General features: G+C 57.6%; 1 protein-coding gene across 1 annotated transcript; it reads right to left on the reverse strand.

The window, feature by feature from the left end:
- Positions 1-603: 603 nt before the first annotated feature.
- TSPOAP1 (TSPO associated protein 1) lies at positions 604-27,573 on the reverse strand. Its single transcript, XM_017861591.1, is given in 33 exon segments — positions 604-1,199; positions 3,062-3,123; positions 3,778-3,888; positions 4,127-4,198; positions 4,282-4,310; positions 4,313-4,384; positions 4,571-4,603; positions 5,019-5,063; positions 5,464-5,632; positions 6,274-6,425; positions 6,505-6,604; positions 7,201-8,040; positions 8,627-8,812; positions 9,163-9,402; positions 9,487-9,864; positions 10,202-10,353; positions 10,523-11,353; positions 14,663-14,772; positions 15,065-15,180; positions 16,886-17,058; positions 17,695-17,899; positions 18,714-18,734; positions 19,133-19,183; positions 21,078-21,182; positions 21,436-21,558; positions 21,732-21,821; positions 22,087-22,170; positions 22,257-22,334; positions 23,593-23,784; positions 24,311-24,490; positions 25,049-25,177; positions 25,439-25,546; positions 26,348-27,573. Coding segments are annotated over 32 exon segments (5,538 nt in total). The 5' UTR covers positions 26,681-27,573; the 3' UTR covers positions 604-1,199; positions 3,062-3,093.
- Between the last annotated feature and the right edge of the window lie 255 nt (positions 27,574-27,828).

The raw sequence follows: 27,828 nt of genomic DNA on the forward strand, positions 1-27,828 counted from the left end.
ATTATAATAAAATGTCTTTTTAAACAAATTCCCCCACCATTCCACACCCCTGGAGACCAAGGTGGGGATGGGGATTCAGTCAAACAATCTCCCACCACAGCAAAGGAAACATGCAAAGAGACACTCACCCGGCAGAGGGTGGGCGATGGAGTGGATAGGGTAAGGCTGGAGAACCCCCTACCCCACTCTAAACGGGGAATGTATGAAAATAGCTGCATAAATCTGTCCTTTTCTCCAGCCCCTGGACTCCAACAGGGGTTAGAAGAAAACTATGCAAAAGAAGTTGAATCCAATGAGCAAAATAAGGCAAACCCAACTCCGCTTTCGGCCCCGCTGGCCCCAGGGTCTTTGGGGGCGGGACCATACAGGGGCTAGGCGGCCCCAGAAGGGAGGGGTGGAACACGACGGGGGCGGGGTGGGGCCTGCTTTGGCTTGGCCTTTCTCCTTCCCGGGCCTTGCAGTGGAAGCGAGGTGGAGGAAGCTGAACTGAGGCACTGAGTATGTACATATATACACGGCTCCGCCCGCCTGCCCGCTGGGGAAGTGGGGCTCCAAGAAAATCCAGTGCAAACTTTCCTTCAGGGGAGGGAAGACATGATCAGGACAGCCAAAGCCATCAGGGGACACAGGCTCCTTTCTCCCCCTAGGGCCCGTCCTGGGACTGGGGAGGGTGGCAGAAGGGACTAGCGCAGCACTGTGGGACACTAGTAGACGAGGTGGGTGGACCAGGATGCGAGGGTCCTGGGTCCAGTCCTGGCTCAGTGACCTTGGTCGAGTTACATACTCACTGTGGGCTCAGTTTCCCCTACTGTAGGAGGAAGATGCTTCCCTAGAGAGTTCATCCTTAAGGAGCCATCTAGCTCTGACCTTCATCAAGGGTCTTTGATCCTCTCTGAGTGCCACAGTGTTAATGCAGAAGAACGGGGGCTCTGGGCCCAGTCTGAGCCTTCCCTGCTCAGCAGAGACAGTGGTCTGGGGGCCTCTCAGGGCCTCTTCTGCCTGCAGGATGGGCCACAGCTTCACTCCTTCTTCCCAGAGCCCAGCCTCCTGAGAAGCTGTTTCCCCTTGGAGAAGAAACCCCACACCTTCTCGCTTCTGCCCTGGGGCTCCCCACGTTCAATCCTGGGGGCGCTGTCAGGGCTGGGAGCACAGGGCCCACCTGGGGGCCCCGGGGGCCCTTGTGTGGTGCAGCCCCAGTCCTGAAATGTGAGACAGAAGGAGCAAGGTCAGGGCCTGATTCCCTCCCGACCCCCTGACCACTTTTCTCCACAGCCTCAGCGGCCTGCAGCCTCCCATGTCATGGAACCATGGGTGAGAACCAGGGCCTCACCTCCCACCACTCACTGCCAGACACACACAGCACAGGCGGCGAATGGGGAGGGTGATGCCGAGGGAGCACTGAGCTGGGAGTCCCAGGGGATGCAGTCTTGGTTCTGGATTGCTCACCTGTGACCCTGCGCAGGTCCCTTCCCTTCTCCCTCCAGGATGCAGGGCTGACAAGGCCCAAGAGTTCTTGGAAGCTGCCCCTCGGGATGGGTGCCCCCAACTTCTCACATGTCACCTCCCTCCCAAAAAACAGAGCACAAGGACAAGGACTGCTTAGAAGCAGCTGTCACTGCCAAGGAAGGTAGCTTCCACAGCCCCTCGTAGACAGGAGCGTCTCCCCAAACTCAGCAGGTGTGGCCCCCCCGTCTTCAGGAAGTGGAGCCAGTACCCACTCCATGGGGAGGAAGATTGGGACTCTCCCTTAAGGGCCCTAAGAGGACTGCAGGGAGGCCAAGGACCCAGAGGGAATCACAGCTGGGGGCATCACTCAGCCCCCACCACAGGTTCTGGAGGCTGCAGCATCTTCTCCCTTACTGAATCTCCTCCTAAGTCCACTCCCTTTGCCTCAAGCCCACCCAGACGGCGCTCCTTAGTGATCTAAGGCCAGGAAGCTGGGAGAACAGAGAAGCCACCAGAAAGCCCCCCACACCTCTGTTCCCACCTTCACTTCCAGTACCTGGCACAGCTCTGTCAGCTCTTGCCAGCCTGCATGTCTTCCCTTCCTCAAACTCCCACTCACTGCCCAGAGCCTGGCAGGCTCCCAGCCAGAACCAACTATAGAGCCCAGGCCAGAGGCAAGGAAAGTGGGTGCACAGCCAAGGCCCCACCGCCACCCCAGGCCTGTGGTGATGTGGCAGGGCTGCCCACAGAGGCCAAAGCATCTACCCCCAACCAACCAGAGCCGAGAGCCAGTTGGGGAGCCCCAGACCCTTCCCACTCCCTCTTAGGGCTCCTTCCACAACATCCAGGAGGGAGAGGTTGTCAGGGAAACAAAAGGACGAGGTTTCTGAGCTCCAGAGGATAATGGTTGGAGTTATTTATGGATTTGAACTACTCAAACTTCCCCTTTATTTTTTTTATTTTTCTCCCAGGCTGGAGTGAAGTGGCGTGATCACCACTCACTGCAGCCTCGACCTCCTGGGCTAAAGTGACTCCCACCTCAGCCTCCCAAGTAGCTAGTATTACAGGCATGAGCCACCGCACCTGGCCAAACTTCCCCTTTTATCCCCCAAATGCAGAAAACTGAGAGTTTGAGGTAAATCGTGCATCTGATCACCCTAACAGGTCACGATGCAGAGGACAAGGGTGGGAAGCCTATTATTACTGGTGGCATTACAGTGTCACCCTGGCACCAGTAATAATTACTATATTATAATACCAGAGCCACACAGTATCATAATACCACTGATGAGTCCTACTGTGGATGCCATGTCATGTTCTATAAACCATATGTGTTATAGAATAGGAGGCATCAGCTAATATGGGACATCACACACTAAGATGACATGTAATCCTATGACAGCTGGCACTGCCCTGGGTAAAGGCAAGGCAAGGGGAGCAGGGAGGGGGAGGGATGACTCTATGCAAATCTGGCTCATGGCAAGCTCTCCTTTGCCATTCCCTGGACGACAGTGGGAAAGCTGGGTCAGCTCCAGTATTTGAGACAAAGGAGTGCTGTCTGATAATGGTCAAGTGGGCGTGAGGGGTCACACAGCGGGGCAGTCCCCCCACTTACATGTTGCTCTCTCTACATATATCTATCTCCATCTAGCACTGGACTCTTCTCCTCCTCGTTCTCTGAGGACAGGGAACAAAGAGAGGAGATGGGTTACAGACAGACCCGCATCTTCTCCGCCCGGCCGCCAGGTGGCCCTGTACATTGGTGGGCCCTGCTCTCCAAGGCCTTTGCGTTTACACATGGAAGCCCTGAGTTTTCTGGCTGGGGCTTGGCCTCTTCACCCTCTCTCCCTGCCCTCTGAGGGTGGAGGCTTAGTTGTATTCTACCCACCCCAAGGAGAGCTCTAGGAATGAGAACCCAGGAAGCTGGGCCTGGCTGGGCAACTGGCTTCCAAAGGCACCTGGGAGGTAGGGAGACCCCCCCAAGGGTGGGAGTATCCTGAAACAGGGACTTTGATTGGCTACAGGTGTGAGGCAGAGGGGTCCTTTTCCACAGGGCCCCCACCTGCGTCAGCCCCCAGGTGTTGGCAGCCGGTCAGATGGCCTGAGGGTCAGGGTCACAGCTATCACCCCTCTGCAGAGAGGGGCACATACTCAGGGGCAGCTGCCTGGTGGGGCTCCCCTCTGGTGGTCACTTAGCAGCTCTGCACTGGACACAGTGCTTACCTGCATGACCACCCCAGCTGCACCCCTGCTGCAACACTGCCCTGGCCCTACCACCCCACCAGTAGGGTAGACCGCCCTGCCAAGCTGGAAGCCCAGCTCCTCACTGACCTGACTGTCAGCCTGGGGTGTCCTGGGTTCCCTGTCCAGGCCTCCCGCCTCAGGCCCAGGGCCCTCCAGGAAGTTGGATGGAACCAGGCCCCTTTGTCCATTTAATTCCCCCTGGAGAGGAGAGGCTGGTGAGACTGAGATCAGGAAAGAGGCTCTAGCTCTGCCCCTCGACCCTGACGCCCCTGGAGAATAGCTGGGGCCAAAACCACTGTCCAGGGAGCTGACCCGTTCCATTCCTCCAGACTTCTTGAGAGTTCCTTGCCCATCCCCCTGCCCGGCTCTGGGAGAGCCCTCCCTGGGAAGTCTGGGGGGCTGGGGTGTGGTACACCCTCCCCAACAATGTTCTCACATAGTAGAAACCGTCATCGTCCATGCCCCCAAACACAGTAATGACATCCCCTGCCCGGAAGGGCAGCTCCGCCTGTGGAAAACAAGAGGAGGGCATCAGGCCCAGGAAGGCTCTGCCACTGCCCCCTTTGCTGGGCTCTGTCTGAGGGTCCTCACCTCCACGTCCATATTGGGGGAACTCTCCTGGGGTTGTAGTCAAATGCAGCCACCATGGAGCGGGGAGCTTTCAGCTCAGCAGAGGGGACCAGCTTAGGGGGGCCTGCAGGGGGAGGAGAAGAATCTGGACTCTCTGGAGAGCCCTATCCTCCATCCTGTCTTCTGCCCTGGACCCCTGCCAAACCCCTGTTACCACCTCCCCACTAGTTGTAGCCCCTGGGGTGAGGCCATAGGGGCCACTCGCCCTATCTCCTTCCCCAGCCTCCCGGGCCCAGGGATATTCCTTCACCTGGACAGGGCTGGGCAGGGCCTTCCGACTCAGCTGTGAAGAGAATGTGCCTGTGAGCCCCACCCCGCCCTGCCTGCCCAGGCTGCAGGTGCTGCAGCGCAGGCCAGACACACACACACAAGGAGGCAGGCAGGGAAGGCTGCTGAGGGCGCATCTCCCCAGCCCTTTGGTGTGGTGGTGAACTAACACCCAGAAAGGCTAAATGGCATGTCTGGGGTTCATAGATTTTACAGTCAGGTGCCTGTGGGGACAGAGAGCTCCACAAACCATCCCTCATCCCCACCGGAAAAAAGCCACCCACAGTGGGAGGCAGGGGATGTGGGTGGTCTGCCCTGATTCCCTTTACCTGCTCAAAACTCCAGAGGTGCCTCCCCAGACAGCCAAGCAGCGCCACCCCACCCGCACACACACCCTCCCAGCACCTGAGAGAGAATGGGGTCTTACCCACCTTTCTTGGAGCGGCGGGGCTTGGGAGGAGGCCCAGTTGTGCGGGCTGTGGAGTACACAAAGGGACCATTCCCTGATCCAGGAAAGCAGAGAGAAAGCGAGGCAGGGGAGGTAGGAGAGACAGGACTGGGACTCTGGAGTTTCCTCTCAGGGCCGTGCTGGCTTACTGAGCTTGTTTCATGAGGGCATTCATCTCCCAGCCCCACCCAACCTCCAGGACCCACGATTCCTGGCTGCACGACTGTGCTCCCCTCCGCAACAGATGCCCGCTCCATGTGGCCAGCCCACGTGCAGTCTGACCACCATGCCACAGGGTTCTCAAGGCTCCCAGGCTCTGCTAGAGTCTGGGTAAGTGGGGGCACCCCAGACACAACAATTGCTCAGGGTCAGGTGGAGTTGGAAGAGGGCTGGTAGGAGGGGGGGTGAGGGACAGCAGCAGGTCATACCTGAGCCTTCGAAGAGAATATCTGGGGACAAATAACCCCGCTGGAGCAGCTGCTGTCTCCCGGCAGGGCTGTCCACAGCCACCTCAGCCACCATGTTGCAGGGAATGTAGCCTGTCCGGCCCCCACCTTCGCCCTGGTAGAAGCCGTCGGCATCCTTGTCCCCAAACACCTGGAGGCAAAGAACAGTGGTCTCAGCCAGTTCTGCTCGCTCCCTGTGCCCCAGGCCCCGAACCCCAGCAACACCCCACTTGGAAATGCAGAATGTTCTCCCTTTCGTGGGCCATGGAATGGGAAAGGGGGAAAAACAGAAAAGAACAAGATCAGAGGAATAGGAGAAAAATAGCCCTTTCTGTATTATCCCCATTCACTGTCTACACAGCCATGCCCTTTGCCCACCCCAGAGTGGATCTCCTTAATCTCAGAGCAATAGTAAAATGCCTTCAGTCAATACTTGGAGGAATAATAAAAATAGCAATGTCAGCAGCAGATAGTTAGACTGTGCTGCCTATGTGTCAGGCAGTTTAAGCACTTTATGTACATTGGATCATTTAATCCACAAACTACCCTGTGAGATAGACACTAATATTATCCCCATTTTACCAATAAGAAAACTGAGGCCCAGAGGGCCTAGGTAATCTACTCAAGGTTACACAGCTAGAAGCGGCAGAGTCAGGGTCCAAACCCACATCATCTGCTCTAGAAGCCGTGTTCTCCACCATGATTCTGTGCTACCTCCAGTGGAGGAAAGGAGGGAGGAGGGAAGACCTAGCTGGTGTTTGGAGCTCTGAGCCCTGATGGCGAATCAGTCACCTTCAGGATCTGACCCTCTCGGAAGGGAAGCTCTTCTTCTCCAGCATCAGGATTGGGCGACATTGACACGGGATCGTAGTCAAACAGAGCCACAAAGATCCTGACGGGTAGGTGCTGGTAAGCCAATGCTTCTGACGGGCTCCTCACAGGGACTGTGGAGACAGTGGAGAGGGCGGTGATGCAGCGAGCTCTGGCTGAGGGGTTCTAGCTCAACCCCCATCAGATGCTCACCTAGCTCTGCAGTGCTTGGCCTGGGGACTCGGGCACCTCTCTTCTGGGGGCCTCTCCGCCCAAAGTTGTCCTGCCCTCTGGCTTCTCTGGTCTCTGTTGTCTGCAAAAAGAGGGCAACAGATGGCAGAAGTAACACACCATCCTCTGGTGGGCCCATGCTCCCCCAGCTCTGCCCCATCAGCGTAAGCAGCACAGCAGCGCAGGAGCACAGCATTCCCCTCCTGCAGTCTCGCCCGGCCTGCTGGAGATCTCAGACACCCCCACAGTGGGAGGGAGGGCAGGAGGGGAGGCCCCAGCCCCAGCCCCCAAGTAGATGAGTGGAGTAGAGGGGACTGGAGTTGGCTGAGGAGCCTGCGAGAGGAGGGCCTCCCATCAGCATCAGGGCAGGTGACCCTGGACATGGCATCACAGTCAGCGTCCTGAAGCCATAACTAGCTATGCAGAAGAAAGGGCGACCCTGCCCAAAGGCCGCAACAGGTGACTAGTGACAGAATATTGTGCATCTCAGTTCTGATCAGCAGAAGCAGCAAAGCAGTGGAATGTGGGTGGGAGGAGGCAGGTGAGGGAGCCCGGAGGCCCGGCCCCACCTCTGCTGATGGAGGCGGCAGCGTGGAATGGGAGCTGCTGGTGGACAGCAAGCAGGGCCACCAGGCGGCAGCAGGCAGGGGCTCCCCAGGGCGGAGAGAGAGCACGGACCCGGGAGAGTGGCTCCTTGGCTTTGCCCGTTGCACTGCGGCCTCTCCGCTCTGGCTCCCCTTTCTCCCAGGCTGGGAGGTGTGGGTAGGGTTTGGGGCCTGAATTGGCCTTCGGAGGCCCCCTGGGCCTTCCTATGGTTGCTGTGCCCCAGGCCTCCCCATCTCCAGGGTAGCAGGAGCTGGTGATGCTGATGTTCCCGCTGCCCGCCTCCTGCTCGTCCTCCGAGTCATATTCAATGCTGATTTCCAAGCACTTGGGGGAAAGGCAGCTGGCCAGGCCAGGCTCCAGCGCCCGGCCACGGGAGCACCTCCGGGAAGGGCCCGGCCGCCCTCTCCCACTAGCCTCTAGTCCAGTCCTGGGGCCCTCAATTACGGGGAGGCCACCCCTCTCCCGCGTGGGGCCGGGTCGTCCAGAGGCCTGGGGCCCATTGTTGCTGAGAAGTCGGCTGCAGTGTTCACGGGGATCTGCAGGCCGCCTGCGGCTTGGGGGCTTCTCAGGGGAGCCCCCTCCTCTCCTCCGACTGCTTCCACCAACTAATCCAGGCATGTCCTCCAGGCAGTCTCCAGCCCTAGAGGGCTCAGGAGACAAGGGACACTGGCCAGGTCTTCGGGGCTGACCACTGTCACAGCCCAGCCCCAGCAATGCAGGTTCAGGTGGGCCAGGGTCTTGGGAAGAACAGCCTGCCCCTGGCTTCTCCTCCTCCTCGTCCTCCTCTTCCTCCTCCTCCTCCTCGGGGATGCTAAAGAGCTTCTTGCTGCAGAACTGCTGGAGGGGCAGCTCTAGGATCTGCTCCAAGATCTCCTCATCGCTATCAGTCTCACAAAAGGGATCGGGCTGGGACTGGTGGAGGTAGGGAGGTGGGAGTAGAACGCAGCAGGGAAGAGAGATGTGTGGGGAAGAGGAGAGAGAGCTGTGATCTTTGCCCTCAAACAAAGGCAGGGGTTATGGACAACCCCACAGCCCTCCCACAGCTTCCTCTGAGAGGAAGGAACCAGAGGGACAGTGGCTGGCCCAAAGTCGCACATATATCCAGTGAGAGCCAAAGGAAGAATTAGGGAACACACTCTAGGAACTGTCACCAGCCCCTGTGGAACAGGAGCATTGAGGAGCAGGCCTCCGCATCCCCTCCCCAGAAGCTACCAGCACAAGAATCTTAGGTGGCACCAGCCTCCCTTGGCCACGATGCTGTATCTGGTGGGCTGGAGGGAGAGAAGGTGCAGAAATGAGTTCCTCCTCTTCCCCTTTCTTTCCAGGAGGGCAGAGGCCAATCTTGGGCCACTTACTATCTTCTGCTTAGGACAGGGCCCAGGCCACAGACCTAGAATGTTACTGGCACTCAGTGGCAGTCAGAGCAGCTGCTGATACACAGTTGGGAGGCCCCAGAGACTGAGGCCTGGGGCCCAGCAGCCCATCCACACCCTGTTACCTTGGCCCCATTCTCCCTGATGCTGTTGCCAGCAACCTGCTTCTGGAAGGAGCAAGTCCTGGAACCCAGCTCCTCTTCCTCCTCCTCCTCTTCCTCTTCCTCCTGGATGTCTGACAAGTCTGAGTTGCGGCCGTGGTCCACGAGGGAGTTCACCAGATGAACCCCGAGCTCTGCCGCGTCCTCCTTCTGCAAGAGGTGAGGCAAGGCAGGAGAGATAAGGACAGTAAGGGGCACAGGGAGATCCAGGCAGGGTCAGCCCCAGCCACAATAACAAGGGTCCTTTGGCAGAGGGAGAAAGAGCCATGCCCTAAATGGGGGAGGTACACCATGGGTCGGGGGCAGGGTGGGAGAAGGGAGATGGGAGCCACATGGGACAGAGAAATCCTAGAAGAAAGACAGACACACAGCACAGCCAAAGGTGTGAGAGCAGGACCAGAGCAGAGGACAGGCAGAGAGGGCAACTGGATTTGGGCTGGCAGAAGGTAGGGAGGCAGGCCCCAATTCTCTGAAGTGACAGTGTGTCCCCAAACCCCTACCTCAGCCCTAGGCCTCAGCCCAGACCCTAGGTCTCCTCCTTGGCACACCTCGGTATTTGGCGCCTGCTGGGCCAGTGCTCCCTGGGCGGAGCTGGGGGCCGGGCAGGCCTCTCCTGCAGTCCACTCGGCCTCCTGCTTGGCCAGTGAGGGAGCTGCGGGGCCAGGGTCCTTCTCACCCAGGGTGGATGTGCTGGCTGTCCTCTCCTCTGAGGTGCCCAGCACTGCTGCCCCAGCCTCCTCCTGGAACAGAGAGCACTGAGGAAGGACCCAAGCCCAGGTCCCTCTCCCAGCATGCACCTGCTCCCCTCTCCCCGAACAGGGTACCTGGGAGGAAGGTGCTGGAGGATCCTCGTGGGACCCTTTTGGCATCTCTCTGGAAGGGCTTGCAGGGGGTGCTCCTGGGGGCTCTTCAGTTCCAAGGGGAGCAGGGTGCTGGAGAGGAGAGCTGGGGTCTCCAGGCCCTGGGGAGGCTGAAGCAAGGGGTGCTCTGGCCTCTGGGCTTGGTCGCGGTGAGGGGCAGGAGACTCGGGCTGGCAGGCTGGCTGGAGCCAGGGCGGGAGTGATAGGAGCCGGGATGGAGTCCGCCGACTCCCCGTGGGGCGACATGGTACGCACGACCACCTCACGACACACCTGCAGCAGCTGCAGCTGGGACAACTCCACCAGCACACTGCCTGCCGTGGGCGAGGCCACCTCCATGATCTGTAGGGTGGAGGAGGCACAGGATGGGAAGCAGAGACTGAGACAGCCAAGTGTGAGGATGTACTGACAGCAGTGGCAGCTAGCATTATGCCAGGTACTGTGCTAAGCCCACTGCATGGCCTATCTCATTTCATCCTCCTGGCCACATGGCTTCAGTGGTGGAACAGTTCTAAAATCCGTCATGTGCTGCCAAAGCCCATGCTCTTAACCCATCTGCCTCATGGTGCCCAAATGCCAGGGGCTGGGCATCTCTGTGCCAGGTCAGAAAGCCTTGGTCTCTGAGCATAGCAAGAAGGGATCCACCTCCACTCCCAGGGTACAGTGGGCAGGGCCATACCTTCTGCCCATCAGCATAGATGGCATAGCCTGTGACCCGGACACCATTGGATGTGCCAGCAGCATCGATGGTGACTGGGAGCCAACTGATGATCAAGATTCCAGGGGAGGGCCCAGGCTCGATCTGCACATCCAGAGGGGCATCAGGCGGGCCTAGGGGCAGGGAGGCACAAGACCCAGTGATGCAGGATGCTCCCTATCAGAGATACCTGCCCAATTTGCCATTTCTCTGATAATGCAAATAAGATCAGGGTCCCCTTCTTCCATCACCCATGGCCTGGCCTCCTGGGTGTTCTGGACAACAGAGCCCAAGCCCACATACCTGCTGGGAGTGTGGTGAACTGCAGGGTGGCAGCCCGCTGCTCCAGCCTCTCCCAGCCTGGTTCCCAGGGCCCTTGGGGTGGGAGCTGAGCCTCCACTTGGGCCTGATAGGGTGTGCCAGGCCGTAAGTGGCAGAAGGTGGCCCAGTAGGTACTGGGGCTGGCAGGTGGGCACTCTTCCCCATTGAGGTAGATGGCATGGGCCAAGTTGCTATTGCCGGGCACCCAGGTGATCTCAGCAGATGTGGCTGTCAACCGATGGACCCGCAGCTGGCTGGGCACCACTCCAGCCCGGGCACCCACCGCCAAGCAACAGCGCAGTGGGTCGGAGCTGCCCCGGCTGGTCAGGGCCTGGACAGAAATGTGAAGGGGCCCGGCCCGCAGGTCCAGGTTCTCCAGCACAGCCTTGGGTGGCGCCCCAGGCCCCAGGGCCTGCCGCAGCTCCCCATTCACACAGATATGGAAGCCGTGTAGCTCCACTCGCTCAGGAGGGGGTTCCCAGGCCAGCACCACACTGTGGGCCAGCTGCTTGAGGACCACCAGACAGCGGGGGTAAGGCACAGCAGGAGGCTCGCCCAGGCCCTCCGGTGATGGGCTCACACTGAGCTGGTCCCCTGCATCCTCCTCCTCAGGTCTGGGCTGGCTCCGTCCCCCGCTGCTTTGGCCCCCGCTATTGCTGCCACCCCCACCCACACTCAGGAAACTGAGTTCAGGGCCTGAGCTGTGGGACAAATCGGCCAGCTCCGGAGGGAGGGAGGTCAGGAGGTCGTCATCCGAAACACGCTCTACAAAATTGGAAGGTACCAGGCCCCTTCGGCCATCCATGAGCTCTCCTGGCAGGAGGAGGACAGGAAAGGGCAGGGCAGGGGAAGACAGAGAGGAGATAAAGAAAAAATGGTATAGTAAATGTATTTTAGCAACTGCTAGTGGGTGATCTTCAGCATTTGATTCAAATCAACATTTAACTGTCAATTCTTTTAAAAGACAAGAGCTGTAAAGATCTGGATTAGAGATAGGTCTGATAATAGTATTTTGCTTCTATAGGACAGTACTGCTTCAATTTTAACTTGGATACGAATCACCTGGATATTTGTTAAAATGCAGATTCTAACTCTCTGGATGGGGCTGAGATCCTGTGATTCTAATAAGCTACCAGGTGACACTCGGACTGCGAGGACGGAGGAGAATATCATGTTCTAAATAAGCATGTTGAGTATTTCAAAGTAAAATATCACAATGCTTTTAAAATCATTTTTAACCTACATACAGATAAAGCAAATATGCCAACGTTTTAACAATTGTTGAATCTAGGTGCTGGGTATATAAGTATTCAAATGTATTCTGTACATTTGAAAACTTTTGTGTTAAAAATTGCAGTAATAATTTCCTAATTTCATATTAAAGTTTTAAAAAATAAGCAGGTCAAGATGAGAAAACTGGCCAGGCATGATGACTTACGCCTGTAATCCCAGCACTTCAAGAGGCAGAGGCAGGCAGATTGCTTGAGCCCAGGAGTTTGTGACGAGTCTGGGCAACATGGCAAAACTCCATCTCTACAAAAAATGCAAAAATTAGCTGGGAGTGGTGACACGCCTGTAGTTGCAGCTACTTAGGAGCCTGAGGTGGAAGGATTGCTTGAGTCCGGGAGGCAGAAGCTACAAGCTGTAATCGCGCCACCACACTCCAGCCTGGGTGACAAAGCAAGATGCCGCATCCAAAAAAAAAAAAAATTCTGCTGATTGGGTTTTACCTGGGCCTGAGGAATAGGGGCCGGGGTGCCCCTCAACTTCCCTTTGTGAACAGCAGACATCCACAGAGGGAGAGAGAGACAACCAACTCAGCAGAGTAAGGGAAGGAATCTTTAGAGACAAATGAAGTAAGTGCTAGTGAAAAGAGTCACTTGTAAGTTCTAGAAGGATCAGGACCCCCAGCAGGCCTGCGTCTAGGAGCATGACTGACAGCAATCAATCCAGGCAGCCACCAATGGTTATGTTTTGTTGCCAAATGGTTATGTTTTGTTTCCTGCGTCGGTTCTCCTGAAGACTTGACAAGAGAGTATCTTAAAACATTTGCTGTTGTTGTTTGATTGAGGGATGTCAAGGAAGCTGGGCACCTAACATGTCATGTCACGGCCAATTTAAAGAAGAGAAAAGTTCTCAGGAAAAAGACAGCTGGCAGCTGGTCTGCTTTATTGGGAGGAAGGGGGAGCATGAGCCAGGGCTTAGGGGAGAGGGGTGAGTGTAGGCAGATCTGAGCTGCAGCGGCGCCTGGAGTTTCCCCCAACAGTCATCTGTGCCCCCCACCTCCACCCTCTCTCTCTCTATGCTAGGAAAAACAAAACAAAACAAAACAGTAAGGAACTTTAAGAAACAAGAGGGACTGTCAATAAATTCACTGATAGAATAAGCACCATAGAGGGTTGAATGGTGGCCACCCAAAGACATGTCCATATTCTAATCCCTGGAACTTGTGAACATGACCTTATTTGGAAAAAGAGTCTTTGCAGATGTAATTAAGTTAAGGATCTTGAGATGAGATCATCCTAGATTATCTGGGTGGGTCCTAAATCTAATGACAAGTGTTTTTATAAGAGACACTCGGAGGAGAAACACTAAGAGGAGGAGGCGATGGTGACCATACACACAGAGACTGGAGTGAGGTGGCCATAAGCCAAGGAACAACTGGAGCCACCGGAAGCTGAAAGGGACAAGGAACGGAACCTCCCCTAGAGCCCCCACGGGGGATGCAGTTCTGTGAATACCTTGACTTCAGACTTCTGGCCTCCAGAAGAGGCCAGTGAGAGAATAAATGTCTATTGTTTCAAGTCACTCCATGTAATTGTTCCTGCAGCCCTAGGAAATGATCATAAGCTCCAGCACTGTGGAGAGGGAGACAAAGGCAGGAATTCTCAGAGTAAGAGGATCTCCAGCCCGCAGGGCTGAAGCTGGAGCCTGGGCCAGAGTCAGGCACATGCTCCAGAAGCCCACACAGCTGAGAACAGCCTAGGTGGCCCAGATGTAGAGGAAGCAGTCCTTTAGCTACGGTTGGACAGGGAATACGGCATCTTGCCCCCAGTAGTCTACGTGCCTCTACATCTATCCCAATTTATCCCAGATTGCAGAGTTCAAATTCTAGTCATTTGTGGTTAGTTAATACTTATGCCTTTGCTGCCTGCCTCCAAAAAAGGGTGTTTGGGTTTTGGTTTTTGATTTGGGTGGTTTTTTTTTCTTTCTTCATTTATAAAGTATTGTTTTCCTGAAACCTTTTTATTAATTCTGATCTTCGTAATCTACCCCTGCAGGAAGCTTAACTGTTTAGGCCACAAAGCCAGGTGCCATGGGTCCCAGCAGCTCCTCAAATAACAGGCAGAGGACCCAGGGAAAAGAATCTGAGCAGGCTCCCAAGCTTCCAGGGTTACAGATTCAGACCTAAGCCCATTCCTAAATCTCTATACACAGTTGTGGCTCTCGCCCTGCCCTGTCCATGCCCCATCCAATTCTCTACACAGTGCCAACCTCTCTGCTGCTGATGGACTCAGCCTGGTGGTGCCCAGGCCAGAGCCACCCTGAGAGAGTCTCCCAAGGCCATGTCTTCCGCAGGCCCATGGTGCCCAGTCTCAATGAGGCATCTGCCTTTAGTTGCCTGGTCAGCCCTCTGACTACCCACAGGAGCTGCAGAACCTCCCTGAAGCGGACACCCTGCCTGGGCCCTGACAGCTGCTAACCGCTTGCGAACACCTTCCCCTGGGATCTTTACCCCGATTCCTCCTTCGCGTACCTGACTGGAGTCCAGCATCAAATCTATGCTGCATACCTGACCTCAGGTGTCACTAGTGTGAAACACTGCCATGCCCTGACCATCTGCACAAAAATGAATCTAGCCATAATCTCCTGTGACACTCTGTCCACCATCTGGACTATGCTGTCTTATCCTGCTTGGAGCCAGACGCCCTTCTTTCTCTTTCCCCAATGGCCACTAGGTCTCTGTATGCCTTTTAGCTGAGATCAAAAAGTTAAGGTGGACTGAGCACGCTGGGCAGAGGGGATGGATGGATGGATGGATGGATGGATGGATGGATGTCTTTGGGAACATGGACTCAAAGGCAGGGGAATGGACAAAATGACCCCCTACTACTTTCCTACCTTCAAAAAAGCCATCCTCATCCATGTTGCCATAGACGTAGATGTACTCGCCAGCTGTCAGCGGAAGCTCTGCTTCTGGATTCTCATTGGGGCCCTCAAAGGGGTTGTAGCTGTTGGGGGAGGCACAGAAGAGGAGGAGGAGAGTGACCTACACTCCACTTCCATGTCCCGTCTTCTCTCTCCCACTGCACTGAGCCTTTATGGAGACTTGGTTATGGTTGTCCACCACTAGCAAAGCACAGCCCTCACTGCACCCACCTTGGCCCAACTAGGTTATGAGAATAGGTCCATTGTGTCCTGTACCGCCCCCACCACTTCCAGAGGTCTCTATCTCCTCTCAGCCCCCTCATACACCCCAAATGCTGGCGCTGGGCTCGAGGGCAGTGAGGGTGAGGTACCCACCTATAACGCGCTAGGAAGACCTGGATCCTGGCTCCTCCCCGGCTGCCCTCTGGCGTGGCTGGGAGCAGGGAGACACTGTCTGCCTCCAGCTCCTCTACCTCACTGGCTGTGTCCACCTGGGGGCAAACAGAAAGGGCTGGTTCCTCTTCAGGGCCTGGGGCCAAAGGCACGTTTCCAGGCTGAGCCAGAGGACCTATTGCTTTGAAGAGGGAAAGTGAGCACATACATGCTGCACAAGACCAGTGGCAAGGACCCCCTGATGCTCTCTAAATCAGTACCTGAGACAGGTCCTGGCAGAGCCCAGCTACCCTGGGCAGGGGCAGTGGGGATAACCCAGATCCCTCCCTGAGCCTCTACTGCACCCGACAGGAAATAAAGCCACTTGCCTCATCTTAGAGGGGCGCAGGCCATGCTGGTGTGGGGCGTGGGTGTCAATAGAAATTTGGTTTGGTTCCTTAAAGTAAAAACTCAGCAAAGTTGCCAGGTGCAGTGGCTCACGCCTATAATCCCAGCACTTTGAGAGGCTGAGGAGGGCAGATTGCTTGAGCCAGGAGTTTGAGACCAGTCTGAGAAGCATAACAAAACCCCATCCCTACTAAAAATACAAAAATTAGCTGGGTGTGGTGGTGCACGCCTGTGGTCCCAGCTACTTGGGAGGCAGAGGTGGGAGGATCGTTTGGGCCCAGGAGGCACTGGTTGCAGTGAGCCAAGATTGTGCCACTGCACTGCAGCCTGGGCGATAGAGCGAGACCCTGTCTTAAAAAAAGAAAGAAAGAAAGAAAGAAGAAACACCTCAGCAAAGCACCCCAACTGTAAATCACTGGAAGCAAGGAGGCAGAAGGAGCTTGAGAGGTCCCTGCTTCTAGCCGAGTGACAGTGTGTCTGCCATTCAGCTCTGGAACTCAGAACTTCCTGTCTACTTGCCTGGCCCACAGCCCAGGGCACCCCAACCTCAGGGCACCCCGACTCTCTGACCCTCATTGAGGTTGCTGGGGTAGCCTGGGGAACAGGCTGCCTTCTCTTCTCTGCCAGTGCCTGGGAGAAGGGGACCAAGTGGGCAACCTCTCCACGACCACATCCAAAGCTGGCACCACCCTTCTATCCCACGAGGGGGCAGTAGAGGCCTGGGGCTTCATTCTACCACTTTCTGAATGTTTGGCTCACAGAGCTGCTCCTGACCTGCCCCCTCCACCTTCTGGGGTTTGTGGGTAGAAAGAAGGATGAGTTGACAACCAGAGCTATGAGTGATGCCCAGGAACTTAGTAATAATAACAGCTGCCCCCTGTTGAGCACACATCCTCTGTGCCCTGCACTGAGACAGGCATGTTCCTTCTTCATTTAACTCTCACAACAAACTTAGAAGGCAGGTTTTATTAGCTCCAGGATTCAGATAAGGAAACCGAAGCTCAGAAAGGCTCAGTGACTTGCCTAAGTCAAAGCTGGGATTTGAATCCTGGAACATGTGCTTTCTCACACAACCACCTGCTTTCACTACAGATGCTCTTAGGAACAGTCTCTTTATGCAGATCCTGGTGCCCAAGTGTCTCCTCCATCCAGCCCAGCACTCCAGAGCCTCCCTGGGCCTCCCGGGAGTGGGCTGGGGTGGTCCCAGGTGCGGCTTGCAGGCAGGCGGTGGAGGACAGGAACGGCTCCACCCGAGCCCCTCGCCCACAGGAGGAATCCACAGGCCTCCCACCTCCCAACTTGGGACCCCAAAAATCGCCACCCAACTCCTGGGGACTCCAGAAGAGGTCAGGGCCACCTGTCCTGCACCCTGCCCAAAGCCAAAGCCAGAACTTCAGGCCCCACCCTAGCACTTACCTCAGGTGTAGGGCATGACTTGGGGCTGTTGTGGATGGACTCGGAGTGGGAGGAGTTGGAGAGAGACTCTGCCTTCTTGGCTGTCCTTCGAGGGACCCCAGTGAGGGTGGCAGGGGCAGGCTCAGAAGACTTTGGGGTGCAGCGCCCAGGGGAGCCCGGCGGGAGGTCAAGGTCTAAAGAGAAGATGGCACGTGGGCTTGGGGTCTGTGGCCTGAGGAGGGACCAGGAGATAGGGTGGTGCTTCTTGGATATGGGGGCCAGGCCCTCCATAGCCGGGCTTCCTTACCAAAAGGGAAATGTTTAGAGAGAGACTTACTAAATAGAGGTATAGCTGATTTACAAATACTATTTCACATGATCGTCAAAACAGCTTGGTAAGATGCATTTAATTATTCCTGTCTTACAGCTTACGAAACTATGGCCCAGAGAGGTTAAGCAGCATTCTCAATTCACAGTGACTGTCAAGTAAGCGGAGCTGGGACCACCAGATCTGACTGACCCCCAAGCCCCTACTCTTCACAAGACCACACTGCCTGCTACTGACTCCTAGTGCACAACCCTCAGCCCTGATCATTCAGGTCCTTTTGGAAGGAGAGGAGCAGCGGCCCACGATGCCTGGGTCAGACTCTGGGACAGTCACTCCCCCGGGCTTTATTTTTCCCCAACAGAACCTGGTTCTAGCCAGGCACAGCTCCAACCTGCTGTGGACTTTGGATGAGTTGCTGGCCTTCTCTGATCCTAAACTCTCTGCTCTATACAAAAGCCCAGGCCTTGGGATTCCAGGCCAATGCCACTGGGGTTCACCTTACCTTTGGGGCCAGACCCCTGGCAAGGCTGGGGAGTGGAACAGCAGCAGGGGGGTGGTGGGCGGTCTCCAAGGGTCCCGCAGTCCAGGGCAGATGTGAGCAGATCCAAGGGGCCCGGGTGCAGGCGGAAGGCCTGGAGTTCCTGTGCCAGGAGGCTGAACTGCTCGGTTTGGCTGCGGCACTGTTCCTCGAGCTCTCGAACCCGGGCCTGGGCCAAGACCCACCATGAGCCACCAGGCCCCTCAAAGCTGCCCAGTGCCAGCCTGTGCCATCTCTACACAGCCCTACACTGGGTTTCAGGTCACATCCATCCACCCAGCCCCAGACCTAGGCACCAGCCTTGCTTTGGCCACCCCACGGCCCTTAACGCCTCAGAGCTGAGGGTGAAGTCCTGGGCTGTGTCCTGGGACGTCTTCACCCCAGCTCCCTCCAGAGCCAAGGCTGGGGCCTGCCACACACTCACCAACCCTCAGGCCCCAGGCGATGGCACTTCTGCCTCTGGCTGCTTTCTAGGCCAACAGGGATCGTTCCCACCCCATCATCACCACCATCGCCACAGGAGTTTTCTCCGCTCCACTGCTCATCACCCTCCCATAGTCAGCAACCCAAACCCCTTCCCTGAGAGAAGTGGGCAGGAAATTCCACAGGAGAGCCAGGGATGTCTTCATCATGGGAATGGGCCAATGCCTGGGAAGTTTTCTCAGGTCTGAGGAGAGTCCCAATAGCAGGGGCTCTTTCCCGCCTCTATGGCGAGGCTCCTAAGTTAGACTGGTGATGAACTTCCTCATGATCAGGGTGTCTAGAGAGGGGAGGCCCAGTGTCTGACAGACATGGCGGCAGGCCTGGGACAAGGGGACAGCTGCACATGTCCTGTGGGAACCCCATCCCCTCTGGATTCTCAGGTCTGCTCCCAGTGATACTCCCTCTGCTGGATGAGAGAGTGGGACTGCCTGGGCCTTGAGGGAGGAGATGCAACCCAGCCAGCCTAGAGAGGTGTGGGGAAGCAGAGAATGAGGCGCTACCTGCATGGAATCCAAGGTAGACTGGTGCAGGAAAGGAAGCAGAGAACAGGTTAGAACCCTGAGCACTGTGGGTTGCTAACCCAGAGAGGGAGGGGGAGAAGAGGGCCTAAGTGGACATCACCCAGTCAGCTCCCTGAACTGACTAGCAGCTCCTAAACAGAAGGATAGCTCAGGGTAAAGGCACCTGGGGGTGGCAGCAATGGGAGACTGCTGCCACCAGACTTAGGAGCCCCCTGCCCAGCCATGCCCACCCTGAGAAATAGGCCAGTGGTGGAGGGGACTCCCCCAGGCCCTGGAGCACTTAAGGGCCCCTCCTGCAACCCCTCTCCCCACCACCATAGTCCATTCCAGCTCTATCTGGAGCTCCCCTGCCTTCCTCCCAAGATGGTGGAACTGGGGGCCACTTCCAGGTGCCCTACCTCCAGCAGCTGCACGGCTCCTTCATGTTCCTTCTTGGCTTCCGCCTGGGCCTACAGGTGGGAGGAACCAAAATGCTGGAGGGAAGGAGAAGGAATGGGGTGGAGTAGAGAGGGATGCAAAAGAGGGAGGATAGAAAGGACAGAGGCAGGGGAGGAAGAAGCCAGTAGAAAGAAAAGGGTAGGGAGAGAGGGAAGAGGGATAGGGGAAGGGGGAGGCTGAAGAGTTTCTCCCTCCTGAACACCCACCCTGAACCATACCTTAGACCAGAAGGCAAAGGGGTCCAGGAGGAGCGTGGCTGAGTCTGCTCCCCTCTTTCCTGAGCAACCATCCTCCCGGTTTCCCTCCTACCTTTCTGGATGCTCCTTCTCAGCCTCTTTTGCCTGCTTCCTGCCCTCCATTTTGAATGTTAGGGTTCCCCTGGACCCAGTGCTGGGCCCAGTTTATATTGTCTACTTTCTCCCTAGGGCTCCCATTTACTCATGCAACTAAACACGCTGATGGCTCCAAATATGTCCAAGACCAACTTACCCATAACCCCAAGCTCATGTATCCAAATGCCTGTGGACAGCTCCCCTTGAATGTTTAACACGTAGCTCAGACATGGCCCAAATGGAACTTAGCACTCGGGATGCCCTACCTCTCTGATCCGCTGCCCCTTCATCCTTCACCTCGCAGAGCGTGAAGAGCCCCACCCTCCACCTGAGTTTATACAGCAAATGGCTGACACAGAAGGGATTCAACTGGAATCCCACGGGGACCCTTGTCAATTCTTTTTTTTTTTTTTTTTTTTGAGATGGAGTCTTGCTCTGTCGCCCAGGCTGGAGTGCAGTGGCGTGATCTCAGCTCACTGCAAGCTCTGCCTCCTGGGTTCAAATGATTCTCCTGCCTCAGCCTCCTGAGTAGCTGGGATTACAGGCACATGCCACCATGTCAGGTTAATTTTTGTATTTTTGGTAGAGACGGGGATTCACCACATTGGCCAGGCTGGCCTCGAACTCCTGACCTCAAGTAATCCACCCACCTTGGCCTCCCAAAGTGCTGGGATAACAGGCATGAGCCACCATGCCCGGCTGGAAGCTTGTCAGTTCTATCTCTAAAACATAACACAAACCCGGGCACTTGTCTCCCCCTTCGCTGCATGCATCCCTGTCCAGACAGCCACTGTCTCCCTCCCAGGCCACTGCCCAGGCCCTGCCCCACGCCCACTCCCATAGTCCACCCTCCACAATGCCACAGTTGTCACCTCCTCAGGGAGGCCTTCCCTGATGACCTCTAAAGTGGCTCCTCACCCCATCCCAGTCACTCTGTCACATCACCCTGTTCTTCTCCACCACTGTGCTCATCAGTGTCTGAAATCAGCTCCCTCATGGATCTACTAATTTGCTGACTGCTCAGGGACCTGGTCTTTGTGATCCTGTGACTCAGATCACGTCACTCCCCAACTTAGGATCGTTCAGGAGCTTCTAACTACTCACAGAGCAAAATACCCAAACTTCCCATGGCCATTAAGGCCCAACAGGATCCGGTTCTTGCCTGCTCCCACCATGCTGCCCATCCCTTGCTGTATTCTAGCCACACTGGTCTCAGGCTTCTCCAGCTCTTCCCTGCCACAGAGCATGTACATATCTACGCCTCCTGCCTGGCAAGCTCAATTGTCACCTCCTCAGGGAGGCCTTCCCTGATGACCTCTGAAGTGGCTCCTCACCCCATCCCAGTCATTCTGTCACATTACCCTGTTCTTCTCCACCACTGTGCACATCAGTGTCTGAAATCAGCTCACTCACGGATCTGCTAATTTGCTCACTGCTCAGGGACCTGGTCTTTGTTCCCCACAGTCTCCCCGATGCCTAGGTCAGTGCCAGGCACACAGTAAATGCTTGTGGGATGAGTGAGTAGCAAAGCCGGTGTCTGGCAGCCTGCCAGCTTCCCTCACTGCCAGCCCACCTGCTGCAGCCTCCGGACCTCCTCCTGCTTCTCCCGAAGGCTGAGCCGAGCCTGTTCATGCTCCACCTCCAGCTGCTGTCGCCGCTGGGCCACCTCCCGCATGTGCTGAAACACAAGATCCGAGTCAAGGCCAGAGCCCCCACTTGGCCATTTCTAGAGAAGATCTAAGATGAGGAAGCCTCAAACACCGTCTGCTCTAGATTCCTCTATTACAAAGGAAACTGTCTGGAAACGGCAAGGGGCTGCAGCTCCAGGCCCAGCCCTCAGAGCTAGTGCCCCTCCCTAAGCATATTCTGCTGTCCCACTTGCTCCCTGTGCCAGGGCCCAGCACCTTACCCAACCTGCACCATCCCCTCACCTTCAGCACTTGCTCCAGGCTCTCCAGCTTGCTTTGCAGGCCCTGGCTCTTGCGAAGGGCTGAGTCCCTCTCCTGTGTCACCCCCAGGAGCTGGCCCCTCAGCTCTGCATTCTCCCACTCCACCTAGTGAGGGGGCAGTGGCAGGGAGTTGGGTGGGTGAGCCTTGACCCACCAGAGCCCTCACAGCGGGAACAGTCCCCTACCCCTGCTCAGGGGTGGAGGAGAAAGCCCCTTGGCTGGGGACGGGGGCTCTGGTGGGAGCACAGGTCTCCACAGCACTTGGGCGGAAATGGTACCTGCTCCTTCTCTGTGACTCTCCCACTGAGCCGGGAGTTCTCCTCCACCAGGCGGGCATTCTCATTCTGTGCTTCTCTCAGCTGCAGTTCCTGAGCGGGCAGAGGAGCTCTCAGGAGGGGGCCCAGCACGCACATTTCCCCTCTCCCCGAACAGAAGACCCTGCCCTCCTCCCAGGCAAGGCCTTCCTCCCCTGCTGGAACCTGCACCAGCCAGGAAAGGAAAGCACCGAGGAGCAGGAGGGAAAATGTGTTCTTGAGGGCAGCAGGGGCAGGAGCAGAGCTGAGAGGGAGCCCACCACCTGGCTGGCCAGGGCAAAGGGAGGAGCTGGCCTCTGGGTTGCCCTCAAGAGCTCACCAGCTCCTCACATCGCCTCTGTTTTTTCCGGGCTTCCTGCTCCAGGCTCTCGCATTTCTTCCGCTTCTTGCTGAGCTCCGATTCCTGTTGGGTCAGAACCAAGGGCTCCTCATGCAGGAAGGTACATCTGCCCACAGCAGGCTGCCTCCAGCCCTTGACCTAGGACTTACCAGCTGCTGCACCCTCTGCTCTTTCTCTGGCTCCCCTAGAATCACGGGCAGGTTGTCCGCATCCTCCTGGGGTGTGGCCTGGAAATGCCCAGGGGCAAGGGGCAGGCACCTGAGAACAGGGCCCCAGGGTAGCCTGCCCCAGCCCAGCCTGCCCAGAGCAGGTTCCCACCCCGTCATTCAGCCAGCAAGAGATCCCTGCCTAGGAAGAGCACAGAGGGGTACTGTCTGCCCATCCCCTCCCATTGTCTCCAGCTGCTGTATAAGTACAAAGGCTGCACCCCTGTGTCCTGGAGCCTTAAGTGCTTTGAGATCCTGGGACCCACGTGTGCCCTGGGAGATGGGTCCTTTATCCAGGCCAAAGCTTTCCCTTTTTAGCTTCCAGCAGCAGCCCTGCTCTGTACTCAATAACTGTCCTGGGTGTCCTTCAGCGACTGGCAGAGAATTAGGAGACTGCTTGGGCCCCCGGGGAAGTGGTGTTCCCCAAGATAGGAGTTCTGTATCATCCAAATCTGGGCTTGGCCTAGAGCAGCGCGAGCCCGGCCAGACCCTTCTCCTGGCTTCCCCCAAGGCCACCCTACCACACCTTCCGTTTATCCATACAAACTTTGGGGGAGGACAGGTCTTAATGGGAGGTGCATCTCCCTTCCAGGGCCAGCCAGAGAGACAAAATCTGAGCAAGAAGCCTCCCCCCACCCGGAGGTCTTGGTCACTATCAGATCACTACCTGGTCTCTTCTCCCAGCCCTCTTCCCAGAAGGAGGAGGACCTATTTGCTGCCCACCTAGGATGACGGAGAGACCCCCCTAAGTTCTGGGGGTCCGGAGCAGGTCCCTGGCCCTCGAATCAGGGACTGCCTAAGTCCCCCGCACAGTGAGGGTTGCCTGTACCTGGAGCCGAGGCGGACACACCGCCGCCCCCGGGTAGCCGGGGCCAGGCCTGGCCAGCCAGGCGGACGCTGATGGGGGCGTCCCCGCTCTACGGCGGCGGCGGGAGGAGGCGGCGCGGGCTGGGCCCCGGGCGGCTGCCAGGGCAACCAGGGATTTGCGGCTGGGCCGTACCACTGGCAGCGCGGCAGGGGCGGCCGGCCGGGCCCCGCTGGGCGCAGGCCCATGGAGGGCGGAACCCTGGAGCCCCCAGGGGAGGGCAAGGCGCAGGTACGAGCGCGGGAGGCTTGGAGGTGGACCCTGACTAGGACGGGAAAGCTCCCCAGCCCCTGGGAGTGCGTACACCACCACTGGGTCCTTGGGGTTCTGAGCACGGTGCAGGGGAGATCCCGGTGGTCGCTCCCCCCCGCCATCTGCACGCACCCACACACCTGCCCTTGCGCCGGCGCTCACCTCTCCCGGGGCCCCGGGAGCCGGCGCCTCTGCTCTGGCCGGGAGAGCAGGGCCCGGGGGCCGGGACGGCGGGCGCGGGGGCGTCTCCCGCTGATTGCGCAGCGCGATCTGCCTCTGCAGCCGCAGCACCTCCCGCTGGGACTCGCGCAGTAACCGATCGAAGTCCCGCACGTGGAGCCACTGGGGACCCTCCTGAGGTTGGGGGACAGGGACAGGGAAGGGAGTCAGGCCTAACCCTTGCCCGCCCCATGCCATCCCCTGGAGAGCCCTTCGCCTTGCTGGAGGGACTCCAGTGCGCGGGAGTGTGCACACCCTCACAAGCGTACATGCCTGGTTACATGTGCATGCGTGTGTGGCCACATGCTCCCGCGAGCCCCTGTGCGGACATTCTGAGTAACTTATTTCTTGGGTGCTCTCAATGTGCCCAGCACTGTGCTAAATGCCTTGTGAACATTTACAGGGGATGTGTGGATGCATACAGCCAGACCCACCGGCACACAGCCTCAAACCTGGGGCACAGAAATGCCCAGGTCTGAGAGTCATGGCTCCACCCCCTTCTCCCCTCTCCCACCTGGGCCGTTGCCAGGGGAACCTACTCCCAGCAACCTCCACCGTCCCGTTTCATTTGCATCTCATTAACATCTTGTCCGCATCCCACAACAAGCAGATAGCCCTGTGCAGGGCTGAGCTGGAAGAGGTGACCAGGGCCTCCTCGCACCTTGCCCACCAGGGTAAGCCTGGCCTGCAGCTCCCTGCACTCCCGCTGCAAGGCAGCAATCTGCTTGTCCTTGGCCAGCAGTGCACTGGCTGTCTCACTGAGGTCCCGGGCTCGCTGGCGGGCTAGGGCCTTCCGACACAACTCCAAGCTGGCCCCCGGCCGGGGCAAGGGGGCACTCACCTAGCCAGAGGAGGGGTAAGGCCAATGGTCACCTGAGGGCTGGGGCACTTCTCCCACTCTTCATCTCCTTCCTCCCAAAGGAGGAGTTAGCATGAAAACCTGGGAGGTGGCCACCTGCTTCCACCTTGACTGGGGTCTCAGAAAGCCAGCAGCCTCACTCTACCCCATCCCAGCAGTGGGAAAGGATTAACTCTACATCTAGAGTTTAGGATCAAAGGATGCTGCTAATTTGGGGCTGCCACTGTGACGGGTCTCATCCCTGCCCCCACTCCAGCTCTATACCCTGAGATGAGCTCAGCAGGAGCTGCCGCCAGCACCAGCACATGGTAATCCAGAGCCCTGCTCCCTGCCTGCTCAGGAACCTCCCCACTACAGCTCCAGAAACCTTTGGCCTCCTCGCCTGGCCAGCTTCTGCCCTTCCTGCACCTTATCCCTTAGATTCTTGCTGTCCTGGGTGCTGAATCTGTGACTCCCAAGCTTCAGACAGCCCCCAGGCCCAGCCCTGGCTCCCCTCTTCCTTGGTTGCCCAGCCTCCGCCCAGCAGCCTCCTGTCCTCACCACCCTCAGGTTCGTTTCCTGCAGCTTTCGGGCCCTCTCCTCCAGGCGCTTGGCAATGACCGCCAGCTCGGCGTTCTTCCTCTTCAGCCTCCGCACCTTCTCTTCCGTCTCAGGGAAACTGCTCTTCCTCTGACAAGGGGTCAGGCAGAATTGGGGCATGTAGGGAGCACCCCACAGACCCAGTCCTAATGACCCAGGTCTTGGGTTAGAGCCCTAGGCTCACAGTGGGGTCCTTGGCAACTTTAGGCAGGGGTTCACCCTCTCTAGGTCTCAGCATTTTGTCACCTCCATGGAGCCCCCACTTGGAGAGATGTTCATGGGGTGAGGAGGACACTGAGGCAGAGGGCCTGGCTCCAACCAGAATGCAGGACCCCAGTCTCCAAGCCTCACCAGCATCTGGTTTTCCTCCTTAAGGATGGCACAGCGCTGCCGCAGCTCCCCCAGGGCCCTCAGCAGCTCCAGATTGGGCCTGTCCCCAAAGCCCATATTCAGCTTGGCCTGGCATGGGAAAGGACCAAGGACAGCACCTCAGAAACCCACGTCACCCAGCCAGAAGCTTCCATGTGGAAGCTTCCCCCATCCATGGTCCAAGGAGACATGGAGATGAAACGGTTTTCCCCCACATCCCAGGTCTTCAGAGAGGAGCACAGGAGGCCTAGGAGAAGGAACTGTCCAGTTATTCCTGTCCACATAGGCGCCCCCAACCCTGGCACCCTCCTGTTCCTCCCTTTTTCGTCCCACTCCTGCCCGTCTTCTCCTCCAGGGACATGCCAGCTAGAGCTCCCACTCCCATCCCTCCAGACTCCCCTGCCCTCCCCCAAAGTCCTGTTCCTTCCCTCTTCTACAGGAGCCTGCTCACACCCACCCCAACCCTGGCTCAGCCCAGCACCAAGCCCCCTCCCTTCATTCTACTTCCTCTGCACTGATTCTCCGTGCATCTCCACACTCACCCTGTATCCCCCAGCCCCCAAGGACAGACAGACTCATGGAGGAAGAGACACAGACAGACAGACACACTGTCAGAGGGAGGCACAGAGAGGGACGGGGCAGCAGCAGGGCCAGATCTAGACAGACAGGCAGAGAGGGTCAGAAGGACAGGCAAATGATGAAAGAAATGGAGCCCCTGAGATTCCTGCTCGATGAAGATAGGACAGATAGCCACAGAGACAGTCCCACAGACAGGCCAAGAGAGGAGAGGTGGGCAGTAGGGATGCATACCTCGCCTCACCTCCTGGCCAGGCTGGAGGACACGGTGAGAGACCCCACCTTGCAGACCCCAGCCATCCACAGATCCCTTACCTTCGGGAAAGCCTCTACTTCCTCATCCTCTGGCCTCTGGCAGGCGGGTCCAGAGCTCGATGCTTGCTGGCCCAGGCTGGGCAGACAAGCCTCTGCTTCTTCAGGGTCAGTGCCCCGGATGGGCCCAGAGCTCCCGGCTCCTTTGGGCTCGGAACTCTCCTCAGCCCTCAGTTCTCGAAGCTGCAGAGCTGCTGGAGGAGTATCAGCGACACTTGGGGCTGCATCACCAGGTTCACCCCCTCGACCTGGAGTCCAGCTCTGCCAGGTGGGCAGTGCCCATGGCTCCATGGCTCCAGGGTCCCCAGGCCGTGGGAGGGTTGTCAGTTGCTCCATGGTACTGCCAAGGGTCCCCAGAACCCAGGCCGGGGGACATCACCCAGCCAGGTGGGGGGACTGGCGAGGGTCATGCCAGGCCAGCCCTGCTCCCCTCTGAGCTCTTGCTTCACCGACACTCCATCCAAGGTTGGCTGAGCTCTTCCCCACCTACAAAGGAGGCTGCAGAAGGCGCCAGGGCTGCCAGAGCTGGAGCCAGGGGTATGTGAGCTATGTTTGCTGGTGGCTCTGTGTGTGTGTGCGAGTGTGTGGAGGAGCGAGGGTGTCCCCGTGGGGGTGGGGAGGATGTGCAGAGGCCACTGACAGCTGCGCCTGGGTGAGGGTGCGTGTGTGTGTCTCCAGGTCTGTCCCTGCAGGTCAATGTTGTCTCGTGTGTTGGGAAGATGGGTGCCCCCACTTCTGTGTGTTGAGGGGGGTGGTGCTGTGTGTCACTGTCTGCCCATTGCGGAGTTGCCAGTTGTTTCTGTGTGTGTGGGTGTCTGTATTGCAGGGCTGTGGCAGTATGTGATGCTGTCACTGGTTGTATCTGAGTGTGTCAGTGTCGTGCAGCTGTGTGCATCGTTGTCGTCGTGTGTCTGTCAGTGTCTGTGGGTCTGGCCATCCGTCGCAACCCCTCAGCCCAGCCAGGGGCTTCAGGAGCTGCTGGGGGTGATCCCCAGTGGTCTGCTGTGGTCCTTTATCTCCGGCTCTGTTCTCCGCTGCTGCTCTCTCGCTTGCTGGGTGACTGGGCTGGTCCTAAGGAGGTCTGGGTCGATGGGCTGCTTGCCTCATAGTCTCAGCCCCTGCTGGCCTCAGCTCTGGGGACTGCAGGGGTCCCTTACAGTCCGGGAGCCTTGAGATGGTGGGCTCCGAGGAGGGCTGAGCCACAGAATTGGGGGGAGCGAGCCGGGGAGAACCAGCCTTCCCCTCCTCCTCCTCCTCCCCTCCCACCCACCAATAGGAAGTCGGCTGTTGGTTTCCATGGTGATGGCGCTGGACTGGTGGGCTGAACCGGCTGACAGGGTCGGGGGACAGAAGGAAGAGCAGGTTTCTCACGGGATGTCAGCCCAGGGCTCCCACATGTGGCCTCCCACCCTCATCTTCACACATTTTCACACCTTCCGGAGTACAGAGGCGAGCGGGGTGCAGATGGTCCTCCCCACATCGGG

This window comes from Rhinopithecus bieti, unplaced genomic scaffold, assembly GCF_001698545.2.
Source record: "Rhinopithecus bieti isolate Rb0 unplaced genomic scaffold, ASM169854v2 scaffold_57210, whole genome shotgun sequence".
In the NCBI taxonomy this organism is placed as follows: domain Eukaryota; kingdom Metazoa; phylum Chordata; class Mammalia; order Primates; family Cercopithecidae; genus Rhinopithecus; species Rhinopithecus bieti.